This window comes from Alternaria ventricosa, assembly GCF_023758065.1.
Source record: "Alternaria ventricosa strain BMP 2768 chromosome Unknown scaffold_23, whole genome shotgun sequence".
Lineage (NCBI taxonomy): Eukaryota > Fungi > Ascomycota > Dothideomycetes > Pleosporales > Pleosporaceae > Alternaria > Alternaria ventricosa.
In genome coordinates, this window is record NW_026055703.1 from 385,242 (window position 1) to 403,666 (window position 18,425).

At 53.6% G+C, this 18,425-nt stretch overlaps 3 protein-coding genes across 3 annotated transcripts; all 3 read right to left on the reverse strand.

Annotated features, from left to right (window-relative positions):
- Positions 1-776: 776 nt before the first annotated feature.
- On the reverse strand, positions 777-3,306 carry J4E93_009694 (uncharacterized protein; the record flags this gene model as incomplete). Its single annotated transcript, XM_049347583.1, has 5 exons — positions 777-1,682; positions 1,729-2,574; positions 2,621-2,869; positions 2,919-3,052; positions 3,102-3,306. 5 exons carry the CDS (start codon positions 3,304-3,306, stop codon positions 777-779), a joined length of 2,340 nt encoding a protein of 779 aa, XP_049195350.1.
- Positions 3,307-10,238: 6,932 nt separating this feature from the next.
- On the reverse strand, positions 10,239-11,360 carry J4E93_009695 (uncharacterized protein; the record flags this gene model as incomplete). The annotated part of the gene is made up of 3 exons (XM_049347584.1): positions 10,239-10,564; positions 10,627-11,062; positions 11,124-11,360. The coding sequence occupies 3 exons, from the start codon at positions 11,358-11,360 to the stop codon at positions 10,239-10,241; spliced, it is 999 nt and encodes a 332-aa protein (XP_049195351.1).
- Positions 11,361-15,627: 4,267 nt separating this feature from the next.
- On the reverse strand, positions 15,628-18,325 carry J4E93_009696 (uncharacterized protein; the record flags this gene model as incomplete). The annotated part of the gene is made up of 2 exons (XM_049347585.1): positions 15,628-17,253; positions 17,348-18,325. The coding sequence occupies 2 exons, from the start codon at positions 18,323-18,325 to the stop codon at positions 15,628-15,630; spliced, it is 2,604 nt and encodes an 867-aa protein (XP_049195352.1).
- Positions 18,326-18,425: the final 100 nt, after the last annotated feature.

An 18,425-nucleotide genomic window follows, 5' to 3' on the forward strand; every position in this document is an offset into this window, starting at 1 on the left:
ATACACGAAAACCACACATGTAGAAGTATCAAAATGACGAGCTACAAACGCTCAATTCCATTGGGAGGGACAAGATAAACCACACAACCAGCCCACTCTGCATCAGTCGCAACCGCGCAGATTGCTTCCGTCCAAAAAACACCATCGCATACTCGCATACGCGTTTCCTATATATCGTACAAAACCAACTGTGGATATCGCTCGTGTGTTCGCTCGCAAGAAATAACGACTCTGACAAAGACTGCCAATCAAAACAGCAGCGAGGTAGGAACTTCGGATACCTGCCGACGAACTCGTAATTAGTAGCGAGAGACTTTGAAAAGGTAGAAAAAGAAAAAGCACATGAACAACAAAAAAGGACTGCATAACCTCCATAATAAACAGAGCGCGCTAGAAACCAAAAACAAAACAAAACCATCACAGCAGAACAACCACCAAAAAGGAAGTAAACTGCGGAAAACGGAATCAGACATGTCCACCGTATCCCTCAGCAGCAGCCCAAACCAGTCCTTTCACCGGGGGTGGGGGTATCCTCGAAAATATAGGAGATGCGCCCAATATACGCCTGTACTCCGGGCTGATGACTAGATGATTCGTAGAGACGGGTTTTTTGTTCCGCGTTGTAGTTGGGTAGTAATGAGAAAGGAATCGGGAAATGAGTGTAGGTAGATGGTGTCGGGGCGTCAAACAGCAGGAAAGACGTAGTAATAATCGGGGGTATCGTATCTTTTTCGTGACGTGGTGTACGCAATGTCGCGCGCAGGGAGGAGACGAATCTACCATCCCTTCTTACGTGCAAATCGCTTGTTGAGGAGGACCAGTACCTTGGTCACGTTGAACTGGACATATTCGAGGTCCAGATCTTCTTGGTTGTCCTTTTGCATCTCCAGCAGATCGTCGAGCTTGAGGTCGAGCTCGAGAAGACCGCGATTCCGCCCTTTGTAGTGGAGGGAGATGACAAAGGTGCCGGGGAGCGGGCTCGTGAAGTTGAAGTAAATGTTGGCTCTCCTATTCTCCGGGACATTGCTCTTCTGGATCACGCCTTCTCGCTCGAGCTGCTGGTGGGTGAATTTGTAGGGTCCGAGGACTTGGTGTTTTTGCTGTTTCCTTGTCTTGCCTTCAGATTGACTGCGGACGTTGTGGAGGTACGACTTGTACGTGTCAAGCTGGCTGACTAGGAAGCCATTGTGGTCGCGAATGGTGCGGAACACTTCCTCGAGCTTCCGTGTCTCTTCAATGACCTTTTCCTTCATGGAACCCAAGTGCACCAGCTCTTGTTCGACCTCGTCTCGGAGCAATGAGAAGCCGTCTTCCTTGTCAATCACGCCAAGATCCTGCAGTTGGCTGAGCAGCTCCATGCTACGGATACCCTTCTTGACCATGACAGAGTCGTTCTTGGTCGTGGCAGCTGCTTCCGCAATCCTGTCGAGGCGCAATGGCCGTCGCGTGATGGAAGTGTTGGAAGGAAGCGAACGAAGGATCATGACGAATGTCGACTTGGCTTCCATGAAGAAGATCTCTTCTTGCGTAATGTCGAGCGCTGCAGTCAGATCGTCAAGCGGGGTTTCCCATTTGCTGAATAGCGGGAGGTTGATGGCTCTGTTCTCTTTTCGGGGAAGCTGTGCTGGAGCGGATCCGAGCTCGTTGAGAATGACGCCTAGATGCGAGCTGTCTTCTTTGGCCTAGTTTTGTTAGTACGGCAATGCGCATGGATGTGTGATTGCTTACCAGTTCAGCAGCATGTCGCTCCAAGAGCGAGTGCGTCGCATACACTTCGTTCAGGGTAATCGAGAGCTCTAGATCCTTCTTAGACAGAGCAACGTAGTTGTCCATTTCGAGAGTATCGTAAAAGTCCTGTACCTCGCACAGGTCCAACAGAAACTTGTTGATTCGCTCCTTGTTCTGGTGGATGAATGGCTGCAGCTTGACCATGTATGGCTCCTTGGCATACGATGGCTTGTTTGCGAGATTCTGCAGCATCTTGGCGATATACGTTAGTGTCCGCTTGGGGTTCTCTGCTGGCAGCACATCTATGAGCATGTACGATCTTGGGGTGACGATGGCGGGGTTGATGAAGCGCAGGAAGAAGAAGCCTCCGATGAGAGTGCAAATGGTCTGGTCCTGGGCATCAGGGTACTTTCGTCTCGACAGACTTCGAATCTGCTTGCATATCCATCGGATTCCGTACGGCGTCTCCTCGAGGCCTTTGATGATGGTCGTGAGGAAGTTGTTGGCAATCTCCATGAGCATGTTGACTCGCGGTGTGATGATGTTTTGTACTGTCTCGTTCTCGGCAGCCTGCTCTGCGGTAACGCCCTTGGGCAGGTTCGCGGGAAGGGTTCCCTGGATCTCGAGCTCAGTGACCATCTTCTCGTATACCTTGAGCGGGTTAATCTCAAGATCGAGGTCCTTCAGCTCGATGAGCGAGTTGATGCTGTCCTGCAAGACGACCTTGAGGTAGCTCTGACCGGGTCCTCGGCGGGTGTATGTGGTCATCATGCGCGAGACGGGTGTGTTGGCACGCAGGAGCGAGCTGTAGTCTGGGGTGTTGTCGAATTGATACGTGAGTACAGACTGAGCGAGGTTAGTTGTGATGCGCAAAGCTGGAGGCGCAACCTACCTGGAACATGGTCAAGAGCAAGTGCTCTTCGCGGCTCTCATACTGGTTTCCGTAGATTGTGAACATGACAGTCTGCAGTAGGGCATCGATCTCGGCCATGGAGACCAGTCGACACAGATGGGCAATATGGCGTGGCTCAGATTGGAGGAGGAAGAGCAGGTTGCCGTACTTCTGCGTCTTCTCGTCGTTGGGAAAGAAGCCTTCCTGGAGTTCGAGGCCGTCTCCCAGGTGGTCGGCGACTTCATTCTGCTGCGGGATAGTCAGTACAAGCGCGGAGTGTGTGCAGCGTTGGGCGCACCTCTTCCAATGCCATGCGGTTCTGGATCAGCAGGGCTATCCGCGAGTCGAGATAGCGCACATCCTTTTCCAGGACGAAGTTCTTCTTGGACTGCGACGAAATCTTGGCCTTGAGTTCGCGGAGTATCTTCTGAGCTGCGATGGTTAGTTTGTTGTAGTATATTGCAAGGCAATGGCGGCGTACCTCGGGCCAGGTCATCTTCAATCTCGAGCTCCTTGTCTTTGGCGGACATGGACAGGTACAGGGCTGTGACGGAGTAGCGCTTCGACTGGCGCACCGAGCGCGAGCCATCGTGCGACGACATTGTGTTCTGGCGCGAGACGGGGACAAACGACGACGAGGACGACGTCGAGGCGCGCGAGGGGGCATGCAGCATAGAGACGGCCATGGCTGGTCGGGGGTGTCGCGGCGAGGGCGACGGGCAGGGCGGAGACGGAGACTTTGTTTCTTTGTGTGCGCGGTCGCGGTCGGGCGGGTTGGGTCAATCAGCGACGGCGACGGGGATTGCAGCGACTACGACGGGGGAATTGCAGCGGGAGGGCCCGTCCAGCGAGAGGTCGCGAGAGGTCCACGGGCGGTGCAGGCAGCGTGGGTGTTGGTTGGATTAATTTAGGGGGTGCCTCAGTCACCGGGAGTCGCGACGAGGGCGAGGGGTAGCTCAGACGGTGAGTGGTGGGAGACAATGGGCAGGCTGCGACATTCCAGATGGCGCGACTTCCGACTCTGATGTGATGGCAGGAGCGACCGCGACAGTGGCAGTGACGGTGACAGCAACGGCGGGGGTGGGGGATACTTGGTGCAGGCGGGAGGTGAGAGTGTGAGTACTCCTAGAGGGGAGAGTGAAAGTGTCTACCTGGGAGTAGTATGGAGTGGTCTGAATGGGTGTTTCAGTGTCTTGCAGAGTGGAGAGGGCCAAGCATGTGGAGGCCGCAGGTGGGACGTCAAACGAGGCAGGGGCAAACGGCCACCCACCAGACTCGCGCGCCAGATAGCAAGGCGATGGAGTCGGCATGGGTGCGAAACCGTCGTCAGCTGCTCGCCTGCCCCTGAACGTCCACCTCGACGTGCCTGAAGCAGCAACGTGGTCCGCGCCCAACCGACCAAGCTGGTTCCTGGCTAAGCCCGACTAGCACACGTCAAGCCCGACGCTCTTTACGTTGACTTGTAGCCTGCATCTCATCACATGGTCAACATTTGAATATCCCCGACCTTTAGTCCATCCACCCGCGTGAATAACCCGTCGACTTGTGCAGCTACCGGAGGCCTTCGCTGCCGACAGCTTACTTAGCTAGCAACGCCTGTGGCGGCGGGCTGCACGAGATGTGGAGGTGGCCAGAGCGCTGGCCTGCCTTACTGCCCGCACAAGTGTACTAGGAAAATTGCCCAGCCCAGCATGCAGTCCGCCCGTCGTCGATGGACAAGGGCATGCCATCGCAAAGTCCGACCCGCCGCCATCGACTCCTACTAGACATGATCCTACCAGACATGATTACTCTGCATAGATACTGACCCGTACTGTACATACAACATTGTCCTCCGCGTCGATCAACCCATCACCACCTCATCTCGGTCCGATGATCTCTACCATTTGGCCGCCCGCTGCAGAATAGTTTCGAAACATACGTGGCGCACATTCGCTGCACAACGACGACTATCGCAATGTAATGCTCCAACATCGCTGATAGCCATGTCGTCCTAGCGCCGACGTGATGATCAAATACCGCCATACCAATACAATGCGCCACAAGACTTTTGATCGCCGCGGAACAACTGCCCAAACCGTACTTGCACTTGCTTGCAGAGCCTTGCACAGTGGTCTATAAATGACTCCGTCACATTCCCGCCGCCTGTCCATCACCTGCAGCATTTCATCACGCCATTGCCCCGCTCCGCGTCGCTTCCTTCAGAACTGGAGATTGAACTGATCCTGCGAGTCCTGGCGACTCATGTCACATGCTTTGGATAGAGTACTTTGGTAGCCGCTACTGGCTGGCGGGAGACAGCATATCCGGGCCTCGTTTACCGTTTACAGTTTACAGTTTACCATTAGATGACCACAAAGCAAAAAGACCCGAAGAAAAATATTGGGGCCAAGGTGAGAGCGCCAATGAAGCCGAATCTCCAATATCTCTAGTGAGCTGCGCTGCATGCACACCTCACACCCTCTTTTCCCATGACTATGCGCCGCGCCGTGCCGGACAATAGAGTGAACGCCTGCGAACCATATAGTACAGCACTTTACACGCCTCCATCTCGTACAGTACGCGACGCCAGAAGAAGACCATTAAAAAAAAAACTGCAGTAATGACGAGAAAAAACGGGAAACCGAGAAACCGAGACTCCACACTTTGCATGCCCATCTCCTCGGTCAGACTCGCTGTGCGGGAGCATACGGTACTTGGACACCTTGACGCGCCTTGCGCTGCTGCTCCGCCTGCAAATAGGCCCGTGCGCCCGCGAAAACCATGGGCGATCATGGCGCCGTGGCCGCCAAACTCCTCCACCTCGCATGCACGCGCGCCTGCATGTGCCCTGCGAGTCAAGCGACACTTCAGCCCGCCCGTCAGCGCACCACGGCTGCGAGGAGCACATTCACCCCGAAATAGCTGCTTGCGTTAGCCTCGTCCTCATCTCACCAACTGCAGGCAACCACCCGCGCGCGCGCGCCTCAGGAACCGGCCAAGGCACCGGATAATGCGTGGGTAAAAAGACGTTTCTGACATGTTTCCGTCCGAAAGCATGTCCTGGAAATTTCCGAACGGGGTGAGAGTTTCTTCGCCCCACGCGCCCGTCTTGCCCGTTTGAGGATGTAGACGTCACGGTGCAGACGTTGCGATATTGCATTGCGGGCGAGAATTTGAGAAAAGAGAGAGATGACTTACACTGAGGCTGCCGCAGCCCACTCACGCGTAGACAGCATGTTCCTGAGCTGAGGGGTCGACGTGACCATCTTTAGCTCCGCACCAACGATAAGCACGATAACGAGGAGCCGTCCGAGCAAGCTGGGGACTATCGCAAACGCCATGAGGGGTAGTACCAGGGTTAGTGGAAACCATATTGCTGACTGATCTTGGCCGGCAGCCGGAGCTGCCGTGCTGGGAGGAGCAGAAGAGGAGGAGGAAGAAGAAGAAGGAACTTTCCGCGGAAGAGTCACTAGGTCGGCGTCTTCCTCGAGAAATTGCGATTCCTCCTCATTAATCGGGTCATGCTCATCCATCCACTCGCGATAGGCTGTGATATCCTCCGCAGACGCGGGATCGAGACTTTTGGAGAGCTTGCTAAACGAAGATAAAGCCTTGTCTGTACCGAGTCAGCGGAACACTCTTGATCGGTAGCAGCGACGATCCCCATGTTGACATGGCGTTCCGACTCGTTGCATCCGGCTTAGCCACAACTTACTGTATTGCTCTAGCTTCTGGTAGATGCGCCCCAGGAGTTCGGTCCTCTTGAAGTGCATTTCACTTCCGTAGCGTGCGTCACCCCGCCGCGACGCAGGGTACGCGTACCCTGACGCATCTCGAGGCGACATCTGGGCGATGCATTCGTCTAGGTGACGCAGCTCTTCCTCGAGTTCGCACGTTTCGTCCTGGAGATGCAGCAAGACTCGGTGGTTTAGATGCTCAAACTTTCGGTACATGGGCACGAGATTCTTCCGGCCGTGAGAGCTGGGCTGTGACGATCCGCTAAGCTCGTTGGCGAGGAGTTCATATCCCACCACCGTTTCTCGGGTCTGGTCGGGCAGTGGCGCGTGCTGTTGATAGAGTGGCGGCTGCCCTGGATGTGGGGTGAAAGGTGGCGGCACGTGCTGGAGCTGGCCGTCAGCTGGCCGTATCGATAGTGGATGCGCATGCACTGCTTCCGGGGACTGATGAGGCGCATATCCTATGGCTAGCGGAGCTGGGAATGAAGGCATAGGTGCCCATGCTGGTGGAGAACTGATTGCCGCAGGCACTGGAGCCGGAGATGCACCAGAAAAGCCTTGCTGGTTGTACATCGGCATCGGTGGATAACCGTAGGGGTGTTGTTCTGCGCCATATTGGTAGTCTCCGTACGGCTGTGGCCTTTGGAAGATGTGGCTAGCAAGTTCGCGTTCCTGCTGCTTGAGACGTCTGGCGTGCGGATCACTCTGATGAGACGTCGTCGACGGAGCGCGAGGAGGGGTCGTTACTGCCGGCTGTTTGTTGGGGATCTGGTTTCCTTGATTAACTTCCTCATCGCTCTCTGACCCACTTTCACTCTCCTCTTCACTGCCCTCTTCTTGGTTGGCTTCGACGTCATCTCCAGGGCCATGCACAAAGCTACTGGCGTACAACGGCTTCTTGAATGATCGATACTCCTGGATGGGAGGGTGGGATGATGTCTGGAGGGACCGCCGCGTGGAGGCTGGTGAGGTCATGGCGGAGTCAGGATGCTGTGAGTCTGCTGCTACAGACGATCTTCCATCGTCATGCTGAGTGTCACCTGACGAGGAAGACGATGACGAGGCAATAGTCGATGGAGGCATAGCCTGAAGGTCCGTAGGCGTAGGACTTCCAGGCGTGTCTTCAGATTGTAGAAACTGAAACACTCCCGCTTGGGTGGCATCCATGTTGCTGAATGTGATGCTTTGCATCGCCGTTGGCGCGGGCGTACTCTGGCTTTCTTCAGATTCTTGGTACTCGGCGACTTGGCTATAACCGCCGTACGGTCTCTGCATCACCGTGGAGTTACTGCCACCTGAAGCATCTGACTGTTGCGTCACACTCGAGACCAGAGAGGGATCTGACATGTTGGCCATATTCCCAGCATGCCGTTGCAGAGAGCTGTGTTTACCACGTGCGTGTGAGCGTTTCGCGGCGTCGTCCCCCGTATGCCTGCGGCGCAGAACCCGCGGATCGACCGGAGTACCAACGGCAGAGCTCCCTCGTCGTCTTGAGCGTGTGCTGACCTTGCTCTTGCTTTCTCTTATTTGACCGAGCCGGGGCATGTAGCCGATGGTACTGCCTTCCTCATCCAACTCTTCCTGTTTGGCTTGCGAATTCGATCCAGGGTCGGTATGGTGTGAGTCGCGTCTTAGAAGCTTCTTCAAAGTGTTGCGAGGCTGTTTAGATCTCTGCTCGCTCTCTTCATGGTCGTCGCCGCGTGGCGGCGAGGCCGAAGGTGGAGTACCCTTGGTGCCCGAACTGGTGCGTGATGGACGACGTCTAGTGTGTGGTGCACTAGTAGCTGAACTCGTGCCTATGTCATGGAGGCCGTCGTAGTGGTATTTCGGATTGCCTGTGGCAGGACTGCGCTGTCGAGGAGGTGAACCTGCGCCCTCAAAGGCTGCTGCAGTATGATCCGACTAGGTACCCGAGTATCTACGTCAGTTTCCAAAAGCAAGCGTGTAGTTCAGGGCAGAGAGAGAGAGGCAAAGAGCGTGTTTATATTGTCTACCCACCATGCTACGTATTTTTTACAGGGTCCAGCTGTGTAAGCAGAGCGGTGGCGCTTGCGTCAATAAGATCTGGTACTGGGGGGTGTGCGATGGCGCGGGTGCGGGGGAGTGTAGGTGATGGGGTGTGCGGGCAAAAAAAGATGAATATAGACAGCCCGTGACGTTTTCGTGCGGATTCCTTGCATGCTGAAGCGATTACAAGCACACGTTGTACGACTCTAGAGGCTGAACGGCACAAGGCTCGCAAATCGTGTGGATGTCGTGGTACGCCTCAAGGCCTGCTGAATCTGTACCCTGGTGTGCGCCATAATCACGTCGCAATGCGGTAGGTTAGAACGTGGAATGGGGAAGACAAAGAGAACGCATGTTGAACTGGAAGAAGCAACGACACACGAGGAATATTGTACAGCCACTCAGTCACCGCCTTGTGCATGCATGCTGCGAGTTAACGTTGGCAGAGCTGACCGGGTGTGCACCGGAAGTGCCGCGCGTGTACCCAATGACGTCCCGTTGAGCCCGTCAAGCGATCGAATACCCCACTATGTGGGCCCCCCATCACCGCGTGCCCTCTCTTCCTCCACGCTTCCACTGTGTGTCTAATCTGTCGACCCGCATCGTGATGATGCATTTGCATGCCAAACTCTGTCCAGTGGTGAAGCATTTCGCTATTGTTTCGTGGGCGGTTCGTTAACAAGCCCATGGTCCTCCGCTGCTCAGTCACTGCCACGTCAACAAGCTACTGCAACCCCGAACCAGGATTGTCAAGGTGAGCAGTGCAGTTCTGCTATCTGGTTCACTCCACTGCTGGCTCTCGCGTTTCGTATCTCGACCCTTCCCCGTGCGAGGGATCCTAGCATAGATACAAGCTTGGGATTCTAGAAGGAGGGCTTGCTCCACGCGCCAAGTTTCAACTTGTCGAGGCGAGTAGATTCGGAGACCGACGAACTTATGCATGACGTCTTTGGCGTTTCGACGGTATGTCGATTTTACGACAACAAAAATAGCTATGGGTCGAGGACTTCGTCTAGTACTTTTGATGCACGTTGTGTATGAATCGATGCGCAGCTGCTGATGGCAGTCCACGATGGAGCGAGAGATGATCCCGAAGGACGGCAAATACCACGCCCATGTTCAACTCTTCCAGTGGATGTTTGATGCCGGTGCCCAAATCTTTCCTCTCCGACTCTTGTTGTTTGGGGCCTATAGATAAGATATTGAATTGAGCAAGGAAACAGTGATAAAAGCATCTTTACCACTCACGTCTTCGACATGCCAAACATGCCTTTGGCCACACATAACAATGGCCTCTCCTCCAGGTCCATCTCGTCGAATATGCTGACCCAAGCCCAGTTCATACGATGGCTGATGTTGAAACGAACCCCGCGATTTTTGACTGCCTGACAGGAGCTGAACTTACGATAAAGTTCCGTAGTAACATCATCCACCATAGTGCTGTACGCAAGCATTGTAGCCAAGAGCAGGGGAGACTTCGACGCCACGAATATGTAACGCGTATACCGTCGATCTTGATCGACAAATCTTATTCTTAGAAGTTTCACCCATGCATCTATAGTATTGGACTTATTGCTATGCTGAAGATACGGTTGGACAAACGTGAGACTAAACATTGTTGGAAGTAAGTAAAAGAGTGGCAGACTATGAAGTGTGATGTGCGCCAACCATTGGATGAGGAGACATTCCAGGGAAGGTAGAGGTGGCATACGAGATCCCAGCGGGTGATCGATCCCGGGTACGAGAGAATAACTATGATATTCCTATTCACCTGGCCGTCCCAAATAACAATACGAAGATGCCCCTCTCTTGGCTTTTCGAGCTCAATCAAACTAATAGATTCTGGGTATCTCACACTCCTGTGTCTACATCGTCTACGTCGCGTACAAGCCTCACGACTCCTCGCTCACACTTCGGCTCACTTCCCTTACGACAAAAGCATCAGGGTCGACCGGTATTGCCTTCAAGTCCACCTTGTGAGTATCTGCCCAAGCCCGTACTCTGGCCTTGTTGATGACAGCGTCAGCACCTCCTTTCTTCTTCTGCTCCAGCACGTCCATAGCCTGTAATGTCGCGATGATATCTTCGGGCACAATGTACGTCTTCTCGCGCAGATCTTGCACTGTAAGTGTTTTCTTAGAAGGGCAAGCCAGGATCGTCCGAGCGAGCGTTTGCGACCAGTAATGTATGTATGCGATGCGACCGAGATCCGACAGCGCTGTAGTAGTAGTAGTAGTAGAGTTAGCAAAGGTACCATGCACAGACAAAACGTTAACCTACGTTTCTCAGGCCCACCCAGCCTCTCTTCCCGTCTACTCATCTCATAGCTCGCGCCCATGAGTATCTGCCCCAGTCCTTGTTTTTGCCACGGCGGAAATACCAGGATGCATGCGAGATTGTTGTTGTCCCAGCTCATCTTCTCTTTGCTGAAGAAGCCGACCACCTGCCCCTGCGCACCGACTCCACTCGCCTCTGCATCGTCGCCGAAACTGGTATTCGGTATCTCTGGTGTGGGGTTGTGCGCGACGAGGAGGTAGTAAAGGAATGTCGTTACATCGTAGAAGACGGACTTGGTATCGAGGAAGAGCTTGGCGAAGAGCGATAGGTTCTGTGCGTAGAGCTTGTGCTTCTCGCCGTCGATCTCGTATAGCGAGTAGTTATCCTTCGTGTAGACGTTGACGCCCGGCGGGGGTGTATTGCGCAGAGGACATGCTTTCTGCCACTTATCAGCTTCCTAATCTAACCCTCATACAGTGTTTGTCCATCCGAAAGCTTACCAAATGCCCAATAAACCCGACCAATTCTTTGCTATACTTGAAGCACCATTGGCACACATACAGCCGCTCTACGCGTCGGCCTACAAGCTCCTCCGGGTAGAAAGACGGGTACCAGGGCTGGATGAGCAGCGAGCCGAAGACGACTTCGAGGACGTTGGGGCCGGACGGCGGTTTCTGCGATGGCTTCAAGGCAGGCGTGGAGGGCGTCGAGGTCATGGAGGCTACATCGGGGGCCATTGGGCTGGCACTGTGACGACGCGTCGAGGGGCCGCCGGCACATGCGTGTGGGGAAGAGAAGAGCTTGGGCCGGGTTGTCAGATGGGGTTAGCGCGACGCGAGGGCACGTGGGTGATGGGGATCTGCCGTAGACACAACCTGGGAACGGACCCGTTCGCCATCACACCTACGACACTTCAAGTCTTTCTTGAATCAGACGATTTTTCCATCACAACGAGCAATAGTGCCTTCATCTCTCCACTGCATCTGCTCGACAGCGCCCGCGACAAGCATGAACGAACGTACTTAACGAAGAGGACTATATCGTCATTCAAGCATGCAGAGGCAGTAGCGCAACATTTGTACATTTCCTGCGGCCACGTTCAGCACATCTTGCGTGCTTGTCAACTCCAAACGTCTCTCAGTCTCCGTCATCATTAGCTATCACAAAGCCCGATACCCTGCCACCTTTGACCTTCCAACCCCTCTCATGTTCAGCTCCTTCCTGCTCATCCTCCGAGGGCTACTCGAACTACAATATCATGCCCTATCCAACCTTCATCTCCACACTGGTATCGCTTTTCGTACGATGACTACGACCTGGGTCCTCTTCGCAGCCTCGAAACGGCAGTATATGTTCGTTGCTGATAACGTCTGGCTTCAGCGAGTTCAACCCAGGAAGACGCGTTCGGAGTATGGCCTGCGCGATTTTCTTCATCTAGCACAACTCAGTATGTAGCAGCATCTACGTTTCGTTATGTTGTTTACCTGCATCTCCATGCCCGACTTTCCTCGAGCTTCGATACCTGATTGAACCCTTTCCCATGTGGTATCGAAATGCAAAACCGACCACAGCAAACAAGATGGTGAGGAGTACACCGAGAAGAGTAAAAATGGCTTCTTTCGACCAGCCGGGTGTAGAGGCCGTGTTGTATAATGCAGTATCTGTCAAGATTCTGTTAGTGCATGGCCGTGATGCATTAAGACAGGAAAGGCTACCATTACTTCCCATTGTCGGTCTACTCGTCGACAATCGGCCAAAAGGTCTGAGATATGATCGACTGTTAACCTACTGTTGCTGATTTATTAGCTCGGGGGACCAGCGAAGATGAACGATTTGTTCATTCTCCGGAGGATCCATCTTTCGTTTATGGCCCAGGATGGACTGCTTGTAAGATGCGCAGAAAGCACAGGCCCTACTGAATGCTCCCGTCACAGAGCCTCTGGTCTCGGGCGATTGGGTGCGGCGTACAGGACGCTAGTGTAATTAGGCCTGATGGCGCAGAACCAAGCGAATGAAAGAAGGCGTAAGTGACAGGGACCGAGGGAGAGACACGAACTAATGCAAAGACAGGGATGCGGATAGAAGGAGCTGGGACGCTTAACGAAGGGACTGATGCAAAGACAGGGGCCGAGGCAAAAATGTTTGACGTCAGGCACAGGTTTGTGTATTTCCCCCGTCGCCGCTTTTGCGTGGAGTACACTTGCAGCCTGGTATTAGAAGCCAGGAGTACGGGATGTGTACCTATCTCGCCAATGAGACTCTCCGTGGCCAGGAGACGCTGCATGGTACCGGTCAACTGCTGTCGCCGTTGGTGCACATCACGACATTGCAATGTAACGCGAGCACCCAAGATTTGATATTAGTCAATCGTCCACAGACGGTTTTGGACAATCCACTACGCGCAGCTATACATGATCACGTAAGGAAGATAACCCAGTCGCTGTTAACAGATGCGCGTCATCAACGAAAAGTCACGCCTTTTCGGTCTTCACGGCCTTAGTGAACGACTAACTAGCAGAATGAATAGAGTACGCCTTTAAGTCAGACTGTAGTCTAGTCCTTCGGGTAGGTCATTGAGATAGTACCTTAGTATACTGTATAATTGCGATAGCTTACATTGCGCATTGTGTCCAATAATCAGTGCATAGGTATCGATGTATGTTTGAGGGAAGAAGGGGTTCATTGGATCAGCCACCGCCCTTGGGTGACGGTTATCGCAGCCTCAGCCTTGTGGTTGTAGTCTCACCATCTGCAGCATCCTAGCTGACACGCGATCTGGGCTCCACAATTAACAGGCCCTCCAATCAACTATGTTGTTTTCTGCTTCGAAACGCACGTCTAAGTGACAGCCGTTTCTCCTAGCGTAATTACGCACGAATGCTTCGGGACTCAGACCCGGATGCATCATAGATCCAACCACTCGGAAGCTTGGAGGATGCTGGAAACTGCAAAACCGGTGAATCTTTGGTAACACCGTCATGCGCCTCCTAACTTGTCGGCGTCAGGAGGGTTAAAAACTTCTGATAATGATTGGCTGTTCACTTGTAAGGCTGATTTTTTCCGCACTTCGTTGCGTGGGTTTTCTGCACCCAAACGCGCTTTGATAGTATTAGAAAACTTGCGTTACTTTCGGCATACCATGTTCCTCTTGCGTTCGCTTGTCGGTTGTCGCATAGGAAATTTAGTGAAGAATAGATCACCTGTAGTGGATGTTGAGAACCCGAAGCAGGATAGGACGGCAGTCTGAGTCAAAGGCGCACTCTATTCATTCTGAAAGTTGAGATACTGGTTTTCAACGGTGTATCACTAACGAAAACGCCGGGTTTTCTCGACACTCACAGCCTTAGTCAAGATTAGCCAACGACCAGACTGTGAGTTTTCAAGGTCCACGTTCCAGTTGGCTCGCAATATTTCACTCAGCTCAGGCGCAACATTTCGCTCTAATTTTACCAATTGGCGGTGAGTTATTGCGTAGGTTGCAACTCTCTTTGGCTGGGCGCTTAGGTAAAGCCCATGATCCAGTGGACTACCGAGCATGAAGCCATGGTCGTAAGCAAATAGTTTGGAGATGCGCTGCATGAACAAGCGAAGATTCTGAGGATGATAGATCATTTTACATACTCTGTCTGCCAACCACCGTGTTCGACACATCCACTCTCTCAACCATCTCATCCCCATCTCCCAAACCTACGAAGTACAGCTCTGCCTCCACCAAATCCCCGCAATACTAACATCCAGATTACACTGCTCCCCCGGCGGCACAATCCAGCACTGCAACGCATCATTCGCCGCGGGGCTCTTGATCTTAACAACCACATCACACCGCAAATGGTTCACCATGCCGGCAAACGTCTCAGGCCCATACTTCCCGTCTTTGAAGGCGACTGGGAATTGCGCTTGGTTGTGCTCCGGGTCGTTGTGCCCGTTGGATTGCACGGCGATGTCGGGCCCGTTGGGGGCAGAGCACTTGGAGGTTTGGTAACAGGCGAGCGTGGTTGTGGCACTGGCGAGGAGGAGGGGGAGGGTTTGGAAGCGCATTTTGGTGAGGGATGGGTGCTGGATGGGGAGGGTTAGTGGTGGGAGGAGGGAAAATGGGGTAGTAGTACTTTTTGGGTTTGCGTTGGAGTGAGGGAGGGGTGTTGTTTTGGGGAGCGTGGGCGTTGTGATGCTGGTGGATGCAGATGCTGGACCTGTTCGATGAGTTTAAAGAGATGGTCAGGTCGGGTCTTCTATACACATCGCTCGTGTTTGGTGAGCATACATCTTTGTATAGTAATAAGGGAGGGAAGTTAGTCCGGTGTAAAGTTTATCGATGACCTTACACATTCGTGTACGTCCGCCTCACCGGACTAACACAACACCTCCGCGACAGTGCACGACTAGCTATCCGCCGATAGGATCAATAGGATGTAGAGCAGGGCTTCATTCAGAGAGTCTATAATTTACCTCACAAGGAGACGAGGTGTAAGCATACCTACGCCAGTCTGCACTAGGTCGAACTAGAATCCGGAGGCATCTCCGGGCTTACACCCCCGGTGATGCCGCTTCAACTCTACAAACGTTTACTACCATGCCAACTCATACGAGAATGTGGTTTGAAGTCAGACCGCTTTTCGGCATCTTTTGCGATCGCGAAAGTTTGTTGCGCACGGCGAAGAGATCGAGGTAGACACCCGGAGTAAATCACTGTACACTACATCCTTAGCGTAAACAACGGCGTATACTCGTCTGAGGTCTAGTCTGACCGGCGCAAGGCTGTCATACACCGCTACGCCACAGAACCTCGAAGATACTAAAGCACGCGTACGACGATCAGTCATCTTCGTATTATCCCAGCAAAGCCGCGCGGTATACCCTGAAGTCTTACCGGCAAAGAACCCACCAAGCTTCCCCCTACCATCCCTCACACCAACGTGGCGCTATATACCTTGAAGTCTTACCGGCAAAGAACCCATCCAACTTCCCCCCAAAATCCCCCACACCAACGTCGCGCTGCATACCCCCTCAACCCTTACCCTTAAAAAACCCATCCAACCTCCCCCCAACATCCCCCACCCCCAACCCGCCCGTCAAACTCCCCTGAATCCACTTCGGCAACTTATCCTGAACCCGCCTACTCCCATACCGTCTATCCAACATCAGTATCGCCGCATAATCGCCCTTGTGACGAATCGCCCTGCCCACACACTGATTAACCGCGCGCATACAGACGTTCTCGTAGAATTCGCGTGCAGCAGCCTTGCCATCACCACCACCACCACCACCACCACCACCGCTTTTCGCTTGTGTTTTAGCGGCGATATACTGCATTTTCGCCTTCCATTCTGCAGAATGTGGATTAGGAAACGGGAGACCAACAACAACGACGCCGCGGCCGAGTGCGTCGCTGAAATTAATGCCTTCGGAGAGAGTGCCGCCGATTACGGCGAAGAGGAGGGCGCCGCGGCCGGAGCCGGATGCGATTGCTGCGCTGTAGGCTGTGAGGACGGAGTCTGCGGTTGCTTCTTTGGATATTGGTGGTGGCTGGGTAGACGGCTGTTGCTGGCTGCGCTGCTCAAGGAAAACGGGCTTGGTTTGTGTGAATTTGTCCCAGAAAGTGGATGTGAATGTGGATGTGGATGTGGATGTTAAAGGCGCGGGCTTGATGCGCTTCCACGCGACGATGCAAGCGTCGAGGAAGGCGTAGCTGGGGAAGAAGACGACCACGCCATCGGGGATGTGCTGCGCAAATGTCAAGATGGCGGTGCCGAGATCGATCATCGTTTTCTCCTTGTTGCGGTTCTCGAAGGTGAAGTCGAATTCAGCGCCGCTTGCAGCTCTTACGATGGGTGCAGCGAGGAGGTTCGAGGGCGGAATGACGTGGCCGCAGGATAGTGTCATGATCTTCGATGGGTCCAGGTATGAAAGTAGATGCTGTTCGTAGTCGCTCATGGGGGACATGGTGCCGCCGGCTAGTACGACGGCCCTGGCTTCTTCGACGATGTCTTTGAAGTGGTAGGTTGGGTCCAGGAGCATGTATCGTAACGTGGTGCCTGAGACTTCTTCTTTTGCGTAGAAGAAGCGGCCTTCGCTGGATGGGTTCATCAATGACAGGAGGAAGGCTTGTACGTGCATCAGGACTGGTACAGTATGTCGCGGATCATTCTTGGCTGACTTTGCGATTGGCTTCTGCGCGCTTCCACTCTCCGCTTGCTCGGCGAACACGGTGTATCCGTCTACTTTGCGCGCCAGTCTGCTTTCTTGGAGATACGTGTTGAGCTTGTAGATGTTGATCTGGTCAACGCCTTTCCCGGACATGATTGCAGCCATGTCTGCTAAGCCGTCCGTCGCTTTCGTGTTGGCATCGATGGACTGCAGATACGCGATGATAGAGTCCAAGATGCGGACTGTCTGGGCAACATACACGCGATTCTTCCCTTTGAGCTTATTCCGGAACTTCTGGAGGTAGGCTGTGAGTTGGGCACGCGCTTGTTGTACTTGATCGAGGGTTACGGATACGGAGTAGATGCCTGCAATGGCATCCATCAAGTTGTGCGCTTCGTCGATGATGACGATGTGGTCTTTGAGGGAGAGGCCAAGTGCTTCACGTGCTGTGCGCTGGAGGAGGAGTGGGTAGGGTAGCGTTACGATCTGAGTCTGTTAGCAGATGAAGACATCACGGGAAGATATAGTAACTTGCCTCGCAGTACTTGGTTGCTGGTCTAGAAGCGTAGTATGGACATACACCCAGCTTCTTACCCAACACCCCCAAGTCCTCGATATCTCTAATCTTCGCAAGCGCATGGTCGCGAAAGTCATTGACCAACGGCTCGCTTTCCTTGGTCGGCATATGCGGACACCGGCTTTCAGTCTTGCTGTTTTGCTGTAGCTCCAGACATCGTTCGTTGATGGCCGTAGCGCTACCGAGCTTGTTGACTTTACTATTGATGCAGAGATTCTTCCTCGATCCAAGAGTAAGGTGCTTCACGTCTTCTACGAGCGTGTCTATTTCACCACCGCTTACATTCTCGTCAGGGGCGATGGCGGGCGGCATCTTCACGCGACCCAGCTCGCTCGAGAACTGCGTCAATTGAGAGTGTGTTCGCGAGCAGAAGAATATCTTCGTCTCGTCAGGCGCCTCTCCGTCGTCGTCTTTTGGTGCATCGGCGCTGTACCCGAGTGATGCCATCAGAGCCTGGGTTTCTGCCGACAGTCCAGATTCGTCAAACGCGCCGGCTCTTGCTCGTTTGTGAGTCTCCTCATCGCTTTCGTAATCATCCAAAGCGAACTGAGCTTCGTCGTCATTCTCGATATCTCCCGGTGCAGTTTTCTGTCTCTTATACTTAGGCTCGCCGCTCTCATACCGTTCCTTCGCCCTCTTCTCCTTCGCTTTAACCTTAGCAATACGCTCATTCAGATCCTGTTTCCGCCTCAGCGCCTCCTGCTTCCGCTGTTTCTGTGCGTGTTCAACAATCCACGACGGCTCCTCACTGTTCGCTGCATCCACTGAGAAGCCTTCTTCGAACGTCCGTCGCTTATGGTCGCGTAGCCAAGTCAAAGAGCCACAGATCAAGCTCAGCGATTTACCGGTTCCGGTCGGCGACTCAAAGATGCCGACTTTGCCTTCTTCCAGACACGTGTAGACAGCGCCCATGAACTCATTTTGGATGTCGTACGGCTTGTATGGGTGGTGGAAATCTCGTGTTTCGTTGGTGTTGTGCATTGTAGTTTGGTGGAGGTGGGTTCGGCGACGCGTCGCGTGGAGGAAAACGGGTGTTCACGTGGTGGATTTAGCGCCTTCCACGGGCTATCATGACGCGACA